This window comes from Artemia sp. Qi Xiang Cuo, chromosome 15, assembly GCF_049724085.1.
Source record: "Artemia sp. Qi Xiang Cuo chromosome 15, ASM4972408v1, whole genome shotgun sequence".
NCBI lineage: Eukaryota > Metazoa > Arthropoda > Branchiopoda > Anostraca > Artemiidae > Artemia > Artemia sp. Qi Xiang Cuo.
In genome coordinates this window covers 16,957,563-16,978,911 of record NC_142808.1, presented here as the reverse complement: position 1 = coordinate 16,978,911, position 21,349 = coordinate 16,957,563, and the positions used below count along the sequence as shown (strand labels likewise).

The 21,349-nt window shown below is 36.6% G+C and overlaps 1 protein-coding gene across 1 annotated transcript in view; it reads right to left on the bottom strand.

Annotated features, from left to right (window-relative positions):
- The window catches only part of LOC148943393 (lysosomal acid glucosylceramidase-like), a 117,033-nt gene that overhangs the window by 5,062 nt on the left and 90,622 nt on the right, over positions 1 to 21,349 (bottom strand). The window contains exon 7 of the mRNA XM_089101121.1: positions 2,265 to 2,373. Within this exon, the coding sequence (XP_088957247.1) occupies positions 2,265 to 2,373 (109 nt within the window). The remainder of the gene's footprint in view (positions 1 to 2,264; positions 2,374 to 21,349) is intronic.

Sequence of the window (21,349 nt, the reverse complement as noted above, 5' to 3'; positions counted from 1 at the left end):
ACATTCTTTACCGCCATCTGTTTGTAATTTCTTGAAAGGAGAAAAAGAAAAGAGACGATCAAAATGCTTGGTCACTTCATGTCCGGTCTTACTTTTTAAAGGGAACTCTTTAAGAAACGACTAAATGCATCAATCACAATTAACAAGCACTTATCAGGCTTATTATGTTTCACAAAGCTTCACCAGCGACATTCACCAGGGAAAACTGACTGGGTCTTTCGAAAATGTTTAGGGTGAAACCTAAGATTTATATATAGCGTATAATTTTTTCCTTTTTACAAAAAATTTTCGGGGGGGGGGGGGGAAGATTACCCCCTCTGAGCCCTCAGAGCAAGGGTTCTAATTTATACCCCGGGGTGCATAAGGTTTATGGACAGGATGGTTGTATAAAATTCGGAGGGGTCTTATTAGATTGGTAATCAAAATTTCTAGTATCCTTTTTAATAGCCGAAAGTGATTGGAGAGCAACCAGCCAACCGGCCATCATTACCCCAAACACATTAGTAGCAGCAGTAGTGGTAGTAGTAGTAGTAGAAGAACAAGTAGATGTGGTAGCAGTAGCACAATAGAAGCAGTCGCAGTAGTAGGAGTTGTCGTATTCTTAAGAGTAATATCAGTAGCAGTAGAAGACTAAGGATATAGAGTGGAACTCAATATCCCAAATATATTCTATTCTATTATACAAATAGGTCATGCGTGTTAAAATCATGCTGCTACCACATCTACTTGTTCTTCTACTACTACTACTACCACTACTGGTGCTACTAATGTGTTTGGGGTAATGATGGCCGGTTGGCTGGTTGCTCTCCAATCACTTTCGGCTATTAAAAAGGATACTAGAAATTTTGATTACCAATCTAATAAGACCCCTCCGAAGTTTATACAACCATCCTGTCCATAAACCTTATGCACCCCGGGGTATAAATTAGAACCCTTGCTCTGAGGGCTCAGAGGGGGTCATCTTCAAAGACACAATTAATGGACCTTTCAGCTACGCTGAACCTTCAACATTCACTGCAAGTTTCAACTTAGTACTTTAGGCTGATAGTGGATTACAGCTGATGCACCCTTTTTATAACATTTCCACGCAATGTCTCACTATTTTGTTCAACACCTCCCTCAAAATTTGCAAAGAGTTCCACTCTATATCCTTAGTCTTAAGCATCCCCCTCAACATTCTCTTAAGAATAGTAGTAGTAGTATTAGCAGCAGCAGTAATATATACATAGTTCCTATGGCTGGTTCAATACCTCCCTCAACATGCCCTGAAAGCTTCACCTTAATACCCTTAGCCGCAATAGTAGTAGTAGTAGCAGCAATACTGGTAGTAGTAACAGCATGCCAAACTGCTTTTTGATTAGTTTGAATCCTCTTTAGCATAATTAAAAGTTTCAAATTAATACCCTAAGTCTTTCCTAGGCTATTTCTGACACACCCTTTAGACAACCTGATTCACATTATGAGTTTTGATTATTTCCATATCCTTCTAAACGTTCCTTAAAAGTTTCATCTTTTTATCTTTAACCTTAGTAATAGTAATAATTATAAGAGTAGTAGCAGTAGTACCTAGCAGTAGTAGTCGTCGTAGCATGCACATAGTGCCTTTTCGTTTCTTTAACATCCCGCTCAACATTCCCTTAAAATATCAGCATAGGCTATTCCTGAGGCATTGCTGATGCGTCATTTTGACACCCTGCATGCGCATAGTTTGTAATGATTTATTTCAACCCCCTCTCAACATGCTCTAAGAGCTACCCTTCCCTTATTAGAAGTAGTTGACTAGCACCAGAAGTATTAGTAGTAGCATGAAAATATTGCCTCTTGAATAGTTCAACACCCCCCCCCACACCAGTCTCCGTAAGTTTCAACTTAATGCTTTAAGTTATTCCTAAGATATTGCAGATACGCACTTTTGACAACCTGCATGAATATGGTGCACTTAAAGTGGTAGTATTTATAGTAGTAGTAGTAGTAGTAGCAGTAGTAGCAGTAGCAGTAGTAGTAGTAGTAGAAGTAGCAGCAGCAGCAGCAGTCGTACTAGCTTTAGTACTAGTACTACTACTACTACTACTACTGCTACTACTTTCACTTTGGATAGTTCAACATCTGCCTCAACATGTCCTATAAGTTTCAACTTGATTCTTAAAGCCGTTCCAAAGATATTGCAGATCCACCCTTTTAACAAATTGCGTGCAAACAATATGTTTAAATTAACATAAAAAACTCTTTTTCACTTCCTAGAATTTTCACCTTAATGACCTTACCCTTAGCAGTAGTCGTAGCAGAAGTAGTGCCAGCATTTGTAGCAATAGCCTTAGGAATAGTAGCATGCACGTATTGTCTTTTGGCTAACTGACCCCCCCTCATCATGTTCTAAAATTTCGAAATTTATACCGTAAGCCATTCCTCAGAAACGACCTTTTGACAATGTCCATGAACATGGTGTATTTTGATTTAGTACAATATTCTTCTCAGTATTTTCTGAAAGCTCCATCTTATTATCCGTAGCCTTTATAGAGACCACGGATCAAACATATATCCTATTCCCAATAACAAATACTATATGTAGAGATAGGCAAATTGAATAACTTACTGTCCTTGTCCTAAAGGGTAGGGAGGGGGTCATATCAAACAGTTCGTGACAACGAACTGTACAGTAAGAGCGACTCGTCTCAATAGTAACCGAAACTCTAAAAACCAGAATTTTAATATCAATAGGTACATAAAGTAATCGGATTTTTATATTGACTTTAAATATTTAAGTTACATTAAGTTTAGTGTTAATCATCAAAAGTTACGAGCCTGAGAAAATTTGCTCTATTTACGAAAAAAGGGGAAAACACTCTTTAAGAGTCATAGAATCTTAATGAAAATCACATCATCAGTTTCAGCGTATCAGAGAACCTTATAGTAGAGGTTTCAAGCTCCTATCAGAAAAAATGTGGAATTGTGTATTTTTTGCAAGAAGAAAAATCATGGATGCGTGTTTATTTGTTTGGTTCCTTTTTTCCCCAGCGGTGATCGTATCAAACCAGTGGTCCTAGAATGTCGCAAGAGGGCTCATTCAAACGGAAATTAAAAGTACTAGTACCTATTTAAAAAAAAAAAATTAAAAATAGAATCACTTTTTACAAAAAAAAAAAATGCATTTTTGATGTCTTTTCCTACTTCAGTCTTTTCAAAGATATTTTATTTTTTAAGAAATAAAAACATTCTTGGTAACGAACTGCATAGTAAGAGCGACTCGTCTCAATAGTAACCGAAACTTTAAAAAATGGAATTTTGATACCAATAGATACATCAAAAGAATCGGATTTGTATGCTGATCATGTTAAAGATTGATCAATGATGTCATAATTGTAGGTTGTAGTCAGGTCGTCTCTTACTATTTCAATTAAGAAAAAGCCATAGACTCTTTCCTGTTTTTTTTTTTTAAATTGATTCTAATTTGAAAGCTATTTTATTTTAATTACAAAATGCAATAGATTTAGCATTTTCCTTTAAAATGAGCCATTATACAGCTCTATGATTTTCCAGTGCCGAGCTAGCTGAGGAGAAAATAAAACGGAAAGAAAAAAAAGATGCTTTATGAAGATTCTACGACTATTAGGGGGTGTTTTCCCCTTTTTTCGAAAATTGAATAAAAAAACAAGTTTTTTTTAACTGAAAGTAAGGAACGACGTGAAAACTTAAAACGAACAGAAGTTTTTCCGTATATGAAAGGGGCTGTCCCCTCCTCAACGCCTTGCTCTTTACGCTAAAGTTTTTTATTGTTTGAAAATAATAGAGTTGTGAGAAAGTCAAACTTTAGCGTAAAGAGCGAGGCGTTGAGGAGGGGACAGCCCCTTTCATATACGGAATAATTTCTGTTCGTTTTAAGTTTTAACGTCGTTTCTTACTTTTATTTACAAAAACCTGTTTTTTATATTTAATTTTTGAACGTTTTGAATTAATTCAGGTTTTGATTTTGGCTCACTGTACATGAATAATTAAAAAAAAAAAATTGCATATTAATTTTACTTTTATATGGTTAAATGGCTTTCTCGAAACTTGTTTGATTTTATTTATGAACGTTTTTATTAGTAATAAATATACATAACTTACGAATTAACTTACGTAACGAACTTCTATATTGATAGATTTTTAATACGTATATTAGGGGGTTCGCCCCCTAGTCAATACCTTGCTCTTTAAGCTAAAGTTCGAATTGTGTTCTAATTCTTTAAAAATAACACCTTAATCAAAAAGGCCTTTAATTAGAATAAATAGCTCTTATTAAAGTACTAAGAAATCTTTGGATTAAAGAGCAAGGTATTGACTAGGGGGTGAACCCAATCATCGTTTTGAGTTTTGATGTTGCTCCTTACTTTCAGTTGAAAAACTTGTTTGTTTTTTTATTTAATTTCTGATATTTTTCTTTAATAATGCTGGGAAACCCAGCGCCCCTTTCATAGCAATGTCCCTTCCCCCATGAAAACTCTCTTCATTGAAAGATCCTCCCATATAACCCCCGACCACCCCCCCCACCTACCAGAAAAATCACTCCTGAAAACGTCTGTATACTTCCCAATAACCAATACTATATGTTAACATTGGGTAAAGTTCATATTTTTCAGCCCTCCCCCCGGGGACGTCGGGGGATTAAGTCATCCTAAAAGACATAGGTCTTTTAGATATGATCCTATAAAAGATATAGGATCATTTTGACCATGCTGAACAAAATGGCTATCTCAAAATTTTGATCGGGTGAATTTGGGAAAAAAAAGAGCATGGGAGGGGGCCTGGTTGCCCTCCATTTTTTTGGTCACTTAAAAAGGGCACTAGAACTTTTAGTTTCCGATATTATAGCACCACTGGGTCGTTAAAATCACCCCTGGGGAAAAAACAAAACAAAAAAAAACAAATAAACACGCATCCGTGATCTTTCTTCTTGCAAAAAATACAAAATTCCACATTTTAGTAGATAGGTGCTTGAAACCTCTACAGTAGGGTTCTCTGATACGCTAAATATGATGGTGTGATTTTCATTAAGGTTCTATAACTTTTAGGGGGTCTTTCCCCCTTTTTTCTAAAATCAGCCAAATTTTCTCAGGCGCGTTACTTTTGATGGATAAAATTAAACTTCATAAAACTTATATATTTAAAATCAGCATTAAAATCTGATTCTTTTGATGTATCTATTGGTATCAAAATTCTGTTTTTTAGAGTTTCGGTTACAATTGAGCCGGGTCGCTCCTTACTTACAGTTCATTACCACAAATGGTTTGATAAGGCAAATCTTCTCAGGCTCGTAACTTTTGATGGGTAAAACTAAACGTAATGAAAATTATACATTTAAAATCAGCATAAAAATCCAATTCTTTTGATGTATCTATTGGTATCAAAATTTTGTTTTAAAATTTTGAGATAGCCCTTTAGTTCAAAATAGTCCAAGTCTCAATTTTACTATGGTTCCAGGTTTGAAAATGCCCCAGCCCTTGGGGCAATAACTTTAAACTATGCTAGCTGCGAACTGTTGGCATATGTTTTTTATGGAGGGGACTCGTTTGATTGAAAATGAAAAGAATTAGTTTCCTTTTTAAGAGTTGAAAGTGATAGAAAGTGGGAAGTAGCAAGCCCCCCGTCACCCTTACGCCCTTTTTTCTTCAAATGTATCCAATCAAAATTTTAAATAGCTGTTTGGTTAAAAATAGTCGAAAAGTCAAACAACCATAAATTAGGGTTGAAAAAAACTTCCAAGCCCCTTGCGCAAGGACTGTAGCTTAAGCAAGTTTCCCATTGTTAACATATAAGGCTTTTTATGGGAGGTGTGATCATATTAATTTTGTATGAGGGGGGGGGTCCTTCAATTAGAAATTGAAAAATCTAGTTCTTCTTTAAGAGTCAAAAGTGATCAGTAGGCAACCAGCCCCATCCCTTTTTTCCCAAATGCATCCGGTCAATATCTTAAGATAACAATTTTGTTCAAAATTGTCCAAAGGCTAATTAACTATGCTGGAGGGTTAAACACTCCAGGACCTTGGGCCGAGGGCCCAAGGGACCCTTCTCATCATTAGATCAAACTGACTGAAAACCGTAGCTTAATTTCTTAATTCCGGGTCAAACAAGGTGCAACAAGTACCCAGCCTACTATTCATGTCTGATGAAACCGGGCGGGCGTATCCCCCCCCCTCCCCCGAGAAAATTCCATCCCACAGAAAATTCCTCCAGACCCTTCTCCCGCCCCCACTGAAAATTCCACCCACATACAAAATTTCGCAGCCACAGAGAAAGTATTATCACGTGGAAGTAAAGAGCAACATTAAACCTAAAATGAGCAGAATTTATTCCGTATTTATGTAACATACACGGAAAAAGTTCTGCTCGTTTTCGCGTTTGATATTGCTCTTTACTTTCATTTGATAATACTTGTTACTCTTTGTTTAATAGCAGAAAAGGAGGCCCTATTCGTTCTAGATCGTCTTATCAGCTAGGAGCTTAAAGGAATCATTCGGCAGGCCAAGATATCAAAATTTTGTAAATAACCACAACAAGTATATTTCCGCATACAATAACCAAGTGATTAAAAAAAAAAATTATGGAAGAATTAGATATAAGATAGAATTCCTTGCAACAGTCGGGATCGAACCTTTACCCGAAACATTCCAGGCACGGCTTTACCCACTGAACTGTCACAAGGTTTTTGATTAGGATATAGATAATACATATGAAATGGATGTAGCTAGTCTCTGACAGAAAATGAAGTCATATCCATGAGAAACAGTTTTCACTCCAACCATTACGTCACTCATAACTTTCAAATTTCTTGGCTATTGAGAATATGCTAAGAAAAGATATATCTATATAGGAATAGATATATCTATTATATATCTATTATACGGCTTAAAATTACAGCCACTAAATACAAAAAGCAACTTTGTAAAATGAATATACATATTTTCTTACTCTTCTGATCAAAATTTTGAGATAGCCATTTTGTTCAAAATAGTCCAAGTCTCAATTTTATTATGGTTTCGAGTTTGAAAACACCCCTGCCCTCGGGGCAATGGCTATAAACTGCGAACTGTTAACATATGTGTTTTATGAAGGGGACTCATTTGATTCAAAATGAAAAGAATTAGTTTCCTTTTTAAGAGTTGAAAATGATCGAAAGTGGGAGGTAGCCATCCCCCCCCCCTTACGCCCTTTTTCTTCAAATGTATCAATCAAAATTTTCAAATAGCCGTTTGGTTAAAAATAGTCGTCATTCCTAGAGGAACGACTTTTAGGCCTTTAAACTATACTGAACAAAATGGCTATCCTAAAAATTGATCTAATATCTCAGGAGAAAAATGGGACGTGGGAGCGGGACTGCTCACCTTCCAATACCTTTTGAATCTTAAAAAGAGCACTAGAACTTTCAATTTCCAATTGAATTTGTCCACTTTGAAGTTACTAAGACACTTCCTTCCATAAAAGTGAATTGGTGAAAAAAAAAAATACATAAAGCCACTTCATTCTTTACTTTGCGTTGTGTATGATGACCTTAATACACACTAGCGGCTGACTGTATATTAGGCATAATTGAAAATTGTAAAAATATCCAAAATTCAGGATTTGGTTTTTGATTTTTTTCTTATTTCTCGGATAAGAATGTAGGGGGGGGGGGTGTGCAAGGGTTTTTTCCCCTCTGTTTCTGCAATTAATATGCAGAAAAAGTATTTTTCAAATCTAGGGAGTGGATTTTTTTTTATTTTTCAATAAAAATATAAAAGAATTGGTATTTTAAAACATAGGAAAATCGCTTTTCCCGTAATTGACATCCCTGGATGAGAATTCTAAGTTTCTAATAATGTAAAAAGGTATTTAGTAACGTGCATTTTGCTTGCATATTTAGGATTAAGGAAGCAGGTCTTCTTATTTCTTTTTCATTTATGTTTAAGCAGCTCTGAAATAATCCACAGAAAGTCCAACTTCAATAAGAATGCTTTTTTCCCATTCGTTTTCCTTAATTGTGTCAAACCGATAAGACAGTACGCAAGTATGACATCCAGACGTTAAGAAGCTACATATCTTCTGACGAAAGGCAAATATTTTTTCACCAGACAAATACAACGTGAAGAAGGCTCTTTTTGGGGGAAGTGAGGGGGGGGGGTCGAATCAACTCTGAAAAGTGGCAAAATAAGGGAATTATAGGAGGATATAAACAATTCTGTAAAGTCTCAAGGTATTCATTAAAGTCTCAAGGTGTTGGTGAAAAAGTCATAAGCCCAAAGCATATCCTGCGCCTGCCCTAGAAGAATGATTTTAGCCAGATTTCCACCATTCTATGCAAATATTTTTCAGGTTGGCAAGCAGTTTAAAGTGTTGTTTCTTTCATATATTAGGGTAGGAAATTGGCTCCAATGGCTTGAGAGCGAAAAAATTCTAGCCAGTGACACAGGCTTTTACTAAATGACTGTGTAAATTTTTCTCGTGTTCTTGTTTTTTACAAAAGTAAGCATGAAAAGCAAATTTCACTGAAAACATAGCTTTCACTGAAACCTTGATAAAATCTAAATCTGATTTTATCTTTACCCAATTATTTTTCTGCAAAAGTTGGATGGAAAAATCTATACAACACTGGCTACAAAATAGTAAATATTATTTTTTTATCTTCAACTCCATAAAAATATTTTTTTTTGTAGGTTTCTTGATTCCTATGAAGGAAATGGTATACAATTTTGGGGAATTCCTCCGCAAAATGAGCCTATTAATGGCAAAATTCCTGGTTTCACCTTCAATTGCATGGGCTGGAATGCCACAACACAAACAAACTGGATAGCTCATCATTTTGGCCCAACACTTTGGAATGGAGGATATTCAAATCTGTCTGTTATGATCATGGATAACCAGAGCTTTTTCCTTCCAGGCTGGGCAGAAACTGTAGGAGAATTGTTAGGTTTTGCACACTTATTTGACACTGTGTTTCAACAGCTAGGGCTCCGTCTTTGCTGGCAAAGACTGGTTTATATTTGACTGCAAAAATTGCAAATTTTTGGTGTTTTAGACCCAATATTAATGCCGAAGCTTACCACGGCAGTGAAATCTGAAATCCCATAGATAAATACCAGGATTACTTGTGATCAGAATCTGGAGGGGGAGTAGGACATTTACATATAGGTACATGGGTGCCCATAGGCTGAATTTTAGGGGGGGGGGCTTACCGGGTTTAATTGGCACTTCGTTTTCAGTTTATAGATATACGAAACTGACAATCCACAGTCATTTGTTTTTGTTTTTTCAGTAAATCCTATTCTATATTCTGTTCTGGAGAAGGCATGGGGGTTGTCAGCCCTAGTAATGTTAATTGTTGATGGTGCTGAGTTTGACTCGGCTATTTATTATAATTTCTGTTCGTTTTGAGTTTCATTTAATTTTTGATAGTGATTTGGGGTAATTTTACGCTTGGAAGATTATTTAATTTTATTTCTGCCCATTTTTGATTTAATAGAGCTCTAATTTTTTTTGAAAACTTATTCTGTGGAAAAAGTTTCTTTTAATTAATATAAATATATGACACCGCCATTCAGCCAGGGGGCGCCCCCCTCCTTCATTGTTTAATGTATAGTGATTTTTGTTCTAAGACATGACAAATTTTGCAATAAAATCTTGAGATATTGTTAAATTCACAGAGGCGGCCCAGTGACAGCAGTAACTGTTCTATCACGCTTGTTTCCATCGTGATCACGAAGGGTGAAAACTATTTTTTATAGCTTGTGTCAAGGCCGTATCCAGGGGGGGGGGGGGTTATCCGGTTTGAAACCCCTCCCCCCCGAAATATATGTTCGACTCGTAAAAACGTAACAAAAATGGACATAAACAAATTTTGTATGCGTTTTTAGAGGTTTTTTATGTACCCCCCCCTAAAAAAATCAGTAAGCCCCCCCTCCCGAACAAAATACTGGATGCGCTTCTGGCTTGTGTAGACGAAGTTAAAGAAAAAATGGGAATAATTATCTAAAGGTTTACCACAAGTTTTTTTTAATATATCTGTTTTTCAATTCATTCGTTATGATTGGACAGGAAACTTTATACCTCTGAAAGGAAAACCCCGTTTCCTTAAGGAAAAACTAGTTTCAAAACCACAGAACGTCAATATTTTCAGATATCAACTTCATATTATTTTGTTTTTAAAGGCACAACCTGAAATGTGCTAAATGTAAGAATGATAACAAAAATACCGAGGCCAATAGAGCCATGTTCGATACTCATATACCTCAGCTCCACCTTTCCCATGAAATGTCTACTTTGTGTAAATCTTTTCTTCTAAACGCTTTCCACCGTTAGCGACATTGTATATAAGGTGTTGCAGACAATATTTATTATTAGCATAACATATACCTAGAGGAAGATAAAAAAAATACCAAGTTAATGGTATTTTAATCATCCTTCGGGTGGAACCAGTTAAAGTTTGAAATTAAAAATTTGAAATAGCCCGAAGGGGGACAAAAACCAGCAGAGAGTAATTTAAATAACTTTTTCAACAAAATAAGTTTTTCAAAGAAAAGTAAAGAGTTCCACTAAGCCAATAATGAGCAGAAATAAAGTCAAATAACCTTCCAAGCGTAAAACCACCACAAATCACCATCAATAAAAAATGAAATTCAAAATGAACAGAAATTACAATAAATAACCGAGTCAAACTCAAAACGAGCAAAATTTAACATGAGTAGCGCTAACAACCCCCATGCCTTCTCAAGACCAGAACATAATTTGCACTTTATTGAAAAGTAAAATACATTTAAAACGACTTCACTTTTTTACTTTAATAAATAAAAAAAACTAATTAATAATTTAATGAATAAATATCAGTATATGTATATTAAACTGACAATCCACGGTCATTTTTTGTTTTTTCAGTAAAGTGCAAATTATGTTCTGGTCTTGAAAATGCATGGAGGTGATCAGCCCTACTCCTTTTAATTTTTGCTAGTTTTGAGTTTGACTCGGTTATTTATTGTAGTTCCTGTTCGTTTTGAGTTTCATTTATTTATTGATGGTGATTTGCTGGGACTTTACGCTTGAAAGGTTATTTCACTTTTATTTCTGTTCATTTTTGGCTTAATGAAGCTCTTTACTTTTCTTGAAAAGCTTGTTTTGTGGATTTTTTTTGTTAAAATTAATCTCTTATGAACTAAGGAGGTGTGAAGTGGAGGCCATGGATAAAATTGCCGAGGATTTAGAAGATGCAGCTAGACGGCATAATAGTAAAATATTGTACTGGCACGTTAACAAATTGAGAGGTAGTAGTCAATCAGGACTTGTCACAGTTAAAGATAGGAATGGGGTGGCAATTTGCGATAAGGAAAAAACTAAAGCGAGATGGGCCGAACATTTTGAGAACTTGCTTAACCGAGATAGAGTTGCAGGAAAATGTATAGAGGAAAATGAAAAAGTTTGTGATACCTTGGATGTGAAGGAAGATTTGTTTTGTGAGGAGGAATTAGCAACAGTACTAAAAGGATTAAAGAATAATAAGGCTCCAGGTGCTGATTGGGTAGTAAATGAGTTTCTTAAATATGGTGGCTCTGAGGTTAGAAATAAGTTACTGAAGATTATGAATATGATTTTTGAAAAAGGGGAAGTACCTAACGATTTTAGGAAAACCTTAATTAAGCCACTTTGTAAGAGTGTGGTAATTATCGAGGCAGTAGTTTGGTCTCTGTAGGTAGCAAATTACTTAGTAATATGATACTTTTTAGACTGAGAGATGCCGTGGACAAAGTTTTAAGAGAAGAACAGTGCGGTTTTAGAAAAGGTAGAGGATGTGTTGACCAAATTTTCACTCTTAGGTTAATAATTGAGAAGTGCCTAAGTTTTCAAACACCTTTGGTCCTCAGCTTTATAGATTATGAGCAAGCGTTCGATTCTGTTGATAGAGGAGCTTTAATAAAAGTTTTATCCTTGTATGGTATACCATACAAATACACTAAAGTGATTAGTGTTATGTACGAGAACAACACTGCTACGGCTATGGTAGGAAATGAGGTTAGCAGCTGGTTTTGTATTAAATCAGGAGCTAAGCAGGGCTGTGTTCTATCCCCTTTATATGGATTATTTTGATGGACTTTGTTTTAAGGAGCACAGGAAAGGCAATGGGAGCCCACGGAATCAAATGGGGAGGAAAAAGTCTCCTGGACTTGGATTATGCTGATGATTTAAGCATCCTATATGAAAGTGTGAGCAAAATGAATAGAGTTTTAGAGGTTTTGCGAGTTCAGGGTGCTAGTATTGGTTTGAAAATTAATGTTAGGAAGATTAAGTCACTAAGACTAGGAATAAGTGAAGATGAAAAGGTGACGTTGGGTAATGAAAAGATTGATCAGGTGGGCAGCTTCACTTACCTTGGTAGTATCATTAGTAAAGACGGTGAGAGCAGTGAAGATGTTAAAAGTAGAGTAGCTAAGGCTAAGGGTGTTTTTTCACAGTTAAAAAAAGTTTGGAAGAATAGGAAAATAAGACTGCAAACCAAGATTAGAATTATGAAAGCTACAATAATGATAGTTCTCAAAAATCGTTAAAAAGCATAGACGTTCCAAAAAACGGATGAAGTTACTATAAATATTTTACAGATAAATTGCCTGTAGAGTTTTCTGGGTACCCGACTTATTGACTATATATCAAACAATTGGCTGTATGAAAAGCGTGGTTCTTTCCCGCATTCTAGGGCTATAATGAAAGAAAGGTTGAAGTGGTTAGGGCATGTTGTGCGAATGAAGGATGATAGATTGCCGAAGATTGTTCTTTTCGGCCAACAGTGTAGGGCTAAACGGAAAGCAGGTCGCTCCCGTCTTCGGTGGGGGGACGTCATAAAGAAAAATTTAAAGGACATGGGACCTTCTTGGGTGGATGTAAAAAGGGAGGCTTTGAATAGATTGGGGTGGAGGAGGAGCGTGCGTAGCTGTATTGGCCTCAGGCGTCTTGGTGCTGCGATGAGTTGTAAGCAGTAGTAGTAGTCTTTTAAATAACGTATCCATAAAAATGGCATTTTTCAAAACCTGTTTTTGTTTTTTTACAGAGAAAATACAAAAGGAAATTAGTTTTCAAAATCTAAGGCCGCTGTTCTACTCATAATTTTTCTTACTTTCAACTGTATCGGCTGCAAGATTATGTTTCCTGAACTGTCTTTATATTTTTGACGACAAACACACGCTCCAGACAATTTCCTTTAATAGAAATCTTGCTGCTCCTAAAAATTTTTACATTATCTTTTAGCTCCCTAAGAGCTAAACATTGATCTGTTTTTTTTTTTTTTTTTTTTTTTTAACTCAAAACAGATAGTGGATGTAGGAAAAATGCAAAAATATTCCCACAGAAACGGTTCACTGCAGCCGTTGAAGCGCAAAAAATATTATGAGATATTTCAACAGAGAAACATAGTATTTTGATCTCGTAAAAATATTAAGAGATATTAAAATAGCAAATACACAGGAATAGCCTAAATCAAGTTCTAGAAGCCAAGATCGATCTTCAAAGGGCTAACCTGTATAAGCCTAGGCTAGCTATAGTTCATTCAAAATATAATTTCTTACCTTGCATTCTCATTTCCCTATGGATTTAAATCTTGGATTAAACGGACCTGACCCTCGTGCTTTTTGTGAAGCATTTATGGAAAAATTCTGACAAACACAATTAGTTTATCAGTTACTTGCAATTTATGGTTATTTAAAGCTTTCAGTTCAGAATAATAGAGGAGATTTCCAGCGGCTCAGCAGAAACATTTCAACGCAGCCGTTATAACGCATGAACTTGCAGTAAAATCGAAGGAGATCTATTGGCTCACGTAAAAACAGCTGTTTATGCATGACATCGCATCACTGGGAACCCAGGGTATGCCCATGCAAACAGCAAATCCAGTCGGAAAACAGGTACAAAGAAAAACCATAGTGTATTCTCTATTGCAACCAACAGAAACCGACTAACTCTTATATATTCACTTCAGATACCTGTTGCAGAAACTCGAACCATCGTTGCTAATCTAAGGCTTAGCAGTTTGCTGACAGTTACGGACACTTACCAATTATATAGGTAGGAGAAAATAAATTATCCTTTTAAATCTAACTAACACCAAAATTGTATGATTCTTGCTTCAGAATGCACAAAAAAGGAAACCAAAGTTTAAATATTTGTAGCAATAACGGACTCTTAATTGAAGAAGAAAATATTTTTCAATAGATAACAGTATGGATTGATCTTCGTGGAATTGCAAATTCCAAATTTCCTTTGCTTCCATCAGAGATTGTTAGTAGCTCATCTTCCTCAGACCTATGAGATAAATAAAAGATATAAAAGAGAATAAAAAGATGAGAAATCAAAAAGCACTACCAGAATTATCGGAGGAGGATTATCGAATTAAGGGAGGATTATGGAAGGAAGGAGGATTATAGAAAAGGTTTAACTTTTCATCAAATATTTTTTACGTTTTTCTTTTCTTGAGTAGCCTATAGTTGAGAAGTCATGTACTCTAAGATATAATAAGCAGATTAAAGTGGTATATGGAGAGGAGTTTAACTTAAGACTCAGCCTACCCTAGGGGGCACTGAAGTGCTAATTGTGGTAGCGAGCAATTTGTGTGCCATTGCTAGGGGACACTGGAATTTTTATGATAATGATGGCCCAGGAGGTAGGTTTGCTCCTTATGATAATGATGGCCCGGGAGGTAGCTGTGCTTGCCCACTTTGCAGGGAGTATAGGGATGACCAGGAATATTTTCTGAGTAATTGCCAAAGTTTAGAGAATTTAAATAATAGGTTTTTTGTGGGGATACACCTAGGCTGCATGGGGATGCACCATGTATCTTGAAGACCTTTTCTAGGGAGGTAATTATTGCGGTGGAAAATTCTGTAGAGAATGTTTTAGAGGCACGGAAGATATAATTCCAATGTGTTGAGTGCTTTTGTTTGAGTTGTTCAATTTTGTATTTTTTGTCTGTCTTTTTAGGCGTATTTTTTTACGACCGCTGGCTTTTAAATACACGTACATATGTATATAAGACAAAAAGAGGTTTAACAAGAGCAAAATAGATTAGATGATTTAAAAAGTGAATGAGACATATGGTAGGCCTAAACTATCAAGAAAAGTTGAACTCTTCTTCTTTATATCCCCAATGCCGGTGGGTATTTATTGAAAACAAAGCAGAGCAAAAGGTTGAGTAACTGAGAAAAACTTGGAGAATGCTATCAGGAAAGGCTGAACTCTCCATCAGATGCTGTTAAGGATTTCTCTTCCTTGTATTCACAATAGTAATATACATTTAATAACAGTAAAAGCGGACAAAAAGCTAACGAATCGAGGAGGCCAGGTAAGTCACAATTTTTTCAATTTGACGTAGGTCCAGGATGCCTCGTTGGTCCAGACTATCCATCCCAAGAAATGTTGAAATTGTATAAATCATATAAAAAAATATACAAACGTTATTCACATATCAGCCAACTTTTCGTAAAAATATTTATTCTAGCAATATATTTTAAGCCAAATTAGTACCTACAATTTCTGCAGTCTTTGTCTTTGTCTTTCCTTTTCTTTTTTTCCATCGCCCTTTTTCTCTCTTGTTTAAAATCTACCTAGCAGTAATCATTTTTATCTTTTTTTTTTTGCTTTAGCGAAGATTATATAAACAGATAGAAGTGTAATAAAACACGTAAAGAAAAATGTCTTCACGTAAAAACTAAAGAAGCGATTAGCTACCAACTGACATCTTGGCGTTTTACTAGACAAGGCAACTTGTCTTTAAGAAATGTATGAATATTAAGGTCCTAAGCATTTCCTAATAAGCTTTATGAAGAAAATAAAAATCCGAAGATTAAACTTATTTCAAAAGGACATTTTTTTGGCATTTGAGCGTGCACCAGAAGAATATCTAATATTAAAAGCCATAGCAAATATTGCAACAGCTACGATGTATTTAAGGTTTCCTAATACCTTCAGTATAGACAAATATTCGACTGAACTTCTTGAAATAACGAGATAAAAAAACCTTTTTGCAAATAAAAGTTAGACAAACAATGAAATAAAAAACGAACAGATATTATTCTCTTTTTTTTTGGGGGGGGGGGAGCTTTCTGCTTCCCAAAGCACTTGCACTTTGCACTGTAGTTTGACTATAGTCAAACTGTAATTGGAATAAAATAACAGCTATTTTTCACAAAATCTGAACAATGCGAGACTTAATTGATGCGGATCTCGTATTTCTAACAATCAAAACTTATAGTTCACATGTTTCGAAAGGCAATCGGTAAATAAAACACTTGTAAATACAAATTAACTATATTTTCTGCATTTATGAATAGCCTAATTTTGATTAAGAACTATAGGGGAGTTTAGGGAGTGAGTGGTCAAGGAGGAAGAATCCCCTGTCATATAAGTAGAGATGCATTATTGAGTCCGAACAGGACCACGTGGTCCTGTCGGCATTTTTAATGCTGACGGGGGTCCTAATAAGGGCATAGCCTCCCTAGGGAGAAAGATTACGTAATGGGGTCAATGACCTCTTTTTCCAAGGTCGATTTATTTGATGTTTCTATGTGTAATAGCTCCGGGGCGAAGGTTGCACATGCGCATTGAATTCTAACGGGAACAATGTTATTGATCTGGGACTCGAGGGGGAAGTGAATTTCCGAGAAATTGATTGCGTAATCGAAGTGTGTCAACAACAATAACAACGACCTTGACATTCGCTGAGAGCGTGCACTTACAACAACATCAACCGTGGAACACCTGTGCTGTCGACCTCAATTCACCTATCGTGAATCAATAATTCCCCTTAGAAAAAACAAATTAATTCCCATTTCTTGACAGATCAATCAATCAATGACATCATCTGTCAGACTTTAAAAATTTTCGCCCTAGAAACATTTCTCCAGGAATAGATCCAAGTCATTAATGTCTTTGCCTCGGGAACAGTTCTACTGGTCGAATTCCAAAGGATATTAATCACTAAAGGCCATGGAAACAATTAGGCAAGAAAAATCTTAGCGATGAATTGTTTTAGCGCGCGAAAAGGTTTCCTATTAATTTGAAATGCGTTAGCACAGAGATGCCAATAACAAAGGAACACGCTGAATTTACGTTTAGGGATTATTTGGGCGAAACCGTTTTAGACAGGTTATGGAACTATTTCGGCGAAACAGATAGAGACATTTTAAAAGAAGATTTTTGAAGAGATTTTAGAAGAGAATTTAAAGGTGAAACTCTGTGGTCGTTATAATACACAAGTTTCATTGAACAGTGTTGTGAGGTCCTCTAACCCAACCCCAAAGGGTTCCAATCCTCCTACCCCAACCCCGAAGGAAGCCCCCGGTCCTCAAAAGCCCCCCAAGCTCCCAAAGGCCCTCCACCGGTCCCCAAATGTCCCCCAGGCCACCAACTGTCCCCCAGGACCCTCAAAGGCCCCCCCAAGCTCCCAAAGGGCCACCAGCGCCCCAAAGACCCACCCAGACCCCCAAAAGGCCATCCCCGGGCCCCCCAAAGGCCCATCGCGCCCCCAAAGGACCAACGGGGTCCCAAAGGCCCTCCACCGGCCCCCAACAGCCCATCCGGACCCCCAAAGGCCCCCCCCGGGGCTGCAAAGGTCCCCCGGGCGCCCCAAGGACCACCCGGGTCCCAAAGGCTCTCCACCGGTCCCCAAAAGTCCCCCCGGCCCCCCAAGGCCCTCCCGGCACCCCCCAGGCCCCCCCAGCCCCCCCAATGCCCTCCCCCGACCCCAAAGCCCCACCCCCCGTCCCCCAAGGTCCCCCCCAGCGCCCAAAGGACCACCGACCCACAAGGGACCCAACAGACCCTCAAAGGCTCTCCCCGAGCACCCGTCTTTCGTTGATGTATGTTGTCTGAAACCTATGATTTGGGATGTGTAGTTTGCTACTTCAGGCTTTTCTGAGCTAAGGTTTCCTAGTATTTCCTAGGTGAATGTTGTCTGAAACCAATAGTTTGGGATGAGTAGTTTGCTATTTCAGGCTCTTATTAGCTAGGTTTCTTAGCCTTTCGTTGGTGTGTGTTGAGTGAAACTTATGATTTGGGATGTGTAGTTTGCTATTTTTGACTTTTCTGAGTTGGATTTCTTAGTCTTTCATAGGTGTGTGGTGTCTGAAACCTATGATTTGGGATGTGTAGTTTGCTATTTTCGACTTTTCTGAGCTGGATTTCTTAGCCTTTCATAGGTATGCGTTGTCAGAAAATTATGATTTGGGATGTATAGTTTGCTATTTCAGGCTTTTCTGAGCTAAGGTTTTCTAGTATTTCGTAGGTGAATGTTGTCTGAAACCAATAGTTTGGGATGAATAGTTTGCTATTTTTGACTTTTCTGAGCTAGGTTTCTTAGTCTTTCGTTGGTGTGTGTTGACTGAAACCGATGATTTGGGATATGTAGTTTGCTATTTTTGACTTTTCTGAGCTGGATTTCATAGTCTTTCATAGGCGTATGTTCTATGAAACCTATGATATGGGATGTGTAGTTTGCTACTTCAGGATTTTCTGAGCTAAGGTTTCCTAGTATTTCCTAGGTGAATGTTGTCTGAAACCAATAGTTTGGGATGAGTAGTTTGCTATTTCAGGCTTTTATGAGCTAGGTTTCTTAGCCTTTCGTTGGTGTGTGTTGAGTGAAACTTATGATTTGGGATATGTAGTTTGCTATTTTTGACTTTTCTGAGTTGGATTTCTTAGTCTTTCATAGGTGTGTGGTGTCTGAAACCTATGATTTGGGATGTGTAGTTTGCTATTTTCGACTTTTCTGAGCTGGATTTCTTAGCCTTTCATAGGTATGCGTTGTCAGAAAATTATGATTTAGGATGTATAGTTTGCTATTTCAGGCTTTTCTGAGCTAAGGTTTTCTAATATTTCGTAGGTGAATGTTGACTGAAACCAATAGTTTGGGATGAATAGTTTCCTATTTTTGACTTTTCTGAGCTAGGTTTCTTAGTCTTTCGTTGGTGTGTGTTGACTGAAACCGATGATTTGGGACATGTAGTTTGCTATTTTTGACTTTTCTGAGTTGGATTTCTTAGTCTTTCATAGGTGTATGTTGTATGAAACCTATGATTTGGGATGGGTGGATTGCTACTTTTGACCTTTCTGAGCTGGATTTCTTAGCCTTTTATAGGTATGTGTTGTCAGAACATTATGATTTGGGATGTGTAGTTTGATATTTTTGACTTTTCTGAGCTAGGTTTCTTAGCCGTTCATAGGTGAGTGTTGTCTGAAACCTATGATTTGGGATATATAATTTGATATTTCAGACTTTTCATAGCCGTATTTCTTAGTCTTTCGTAGGTGTGTGGTGTCTGAAACCTATGATTTGGGATGTGTGGGTTGCTATTTCAGGCTTTTCTGAGTTGGATTTCTTAGCCATTCATAGGTGTGTGTTGACTGAAACCTATGATTTGGGGTGGATGGATTGCTACTTTTGACTTTTCTGAGCTAGATTTCTTAGCCTATCATATGTGTGTCCTTTCAGAAAATTATTATTTGGGAGGTGTAGTTTGCTTTTTGGACTTTTCAGAGCTAGGTTTCTTAGCCGTTCATAGGTGAGTGTTGTCTGAAACCTATGATTTGGGATATGTAATTTGATATTTCAGACTTTTCTGAGCTAAGGTTTCTTAGTATTTCGTAGGTGAATGCTGTCTGAAACTTATGATTTGGGATATGTAAATTACTATTTCGGGCTTTTCTGAGTTGGATTTCTTAGTCTTTCTTAGGTGTGTTGTGTCTGAAACCTATGATTTGGGATGTGTAGTTTGCTATTTTCGACTTTTCTGAGCTAGGTTTCTTAGCCTTTCATGGGTATGTAATGTCAGAACATTATGATTTGGGATGTGTGGGTTGCTATTTCAGGCTTTTCTGAGCTAAGGTTTTCTAGTATTTCATAGGTGTGTGTTGACTGAAACCAATAGTTTGGGATACGTAGTTTGCTATTTTTGACTTTTCTGAGCTGGATTTATTAGACTTTCCTAGCTGTGTGTTGACTGAAACCTATGATTGGGATGAGTGGTTTGCTATTTTTGTCTTTTCTGAGCTAGATTTCTTAGCCGTTCATAGGTGTGTGTTGTCTGAAACTTATGATTTGGGATGTGTAGTTTGCTATTTCAGACTTTTCTGAGCTAAGGTTTCATAGTATTTCGTAGGTGAATGTTGTCTGAAACTTCTAGTTTGGGATGAGTAGTTTCGCTATTTCAGGCTTTTCTGAGCTAAGGTTTCTTAGTCTTTCATAGGTGAATGATGTCTGAAACCTATGATTTGGGATATGTAAATTACTATTTCGGGCTTTTGTGTGTGTAAGTTTTTGTGTCGTCTAATGTGAATTTGAGACATCTCGTTTGACATAATTAGTCTATGCAATGTAAGAAGTATTGTTTTGAAACCATTCTCCGCGAGTGAAAAGTTGCAATTCTAGTGAGTGTTAATTGATATATAGAAAGGTAATTATTGTTCTAAATCAACAGTTTGCACGATTTCATAAATAAATAACCGTTAGGTAAGTATATTTAAGAGCTTTGAAAAGCTTTGAAAGTCAGTATATGTTGAAATAGAGGACAAGATAGAAAATAATAGAAGGTTCTTCAAATGCAAATCCGGCAATGTTTGATGTGAGTCCAATAATATGTCTTTTCAGTGTGTTTTCCAACGAAAATAAGCAAAATATGATGAAAATGCATACCCAAGGTTCTAACAAAAACTTTAAAATTTGGTAAATTGTCAAATGTTGTCTAAATATAATTTTTTCCTGAAATTGAAACCTCTTAGTTTAACTCAGGTATTGAACCTTTGGTAGATATAATGGTTCGAAAATAAACTATTCCCCTTCTGTCGTATTAGTGTATCCCTATTTCCCATTTTTTTGGCGGAGCCAATGGGGCACAAAAACAGTATATAGAGCCTTTAAAGGGCTCAATGGAAAAATAACACCAATATGTGTGTAAGTTTTTGAAACTAGAGAATGGCCAATCGTTATGTCTTACTTTGACGTCATTTATCTTTCCCTTTCTTAGAAGTACAACATCATATGTATTCTTCAGAATCTAATTGACCAGAGTACTTTTAAATCCCTGCAATGACCAGACCAAAGTACTATGGAATGCGTGTTACTCTTTACTAGGTATACATTGGTGTGTCAAATCGTAACTTAAAGTTTCAATTACTTTATAATTTTTCCTGAAGGAAATATTTTGGTACTCCCGTACAATCCAGAACACACTCGAGAAGTTCGCTTAATGTAAGGTCTCTGAAAACCGCACAGCAAGTCACTACTGAAATATTCCAACTCTTGCATTTCACGATAGAAATTCAAAATGAAATTTGAAAAATTAAGACAATGTAACTGTGATATGGTAGTTTTCAT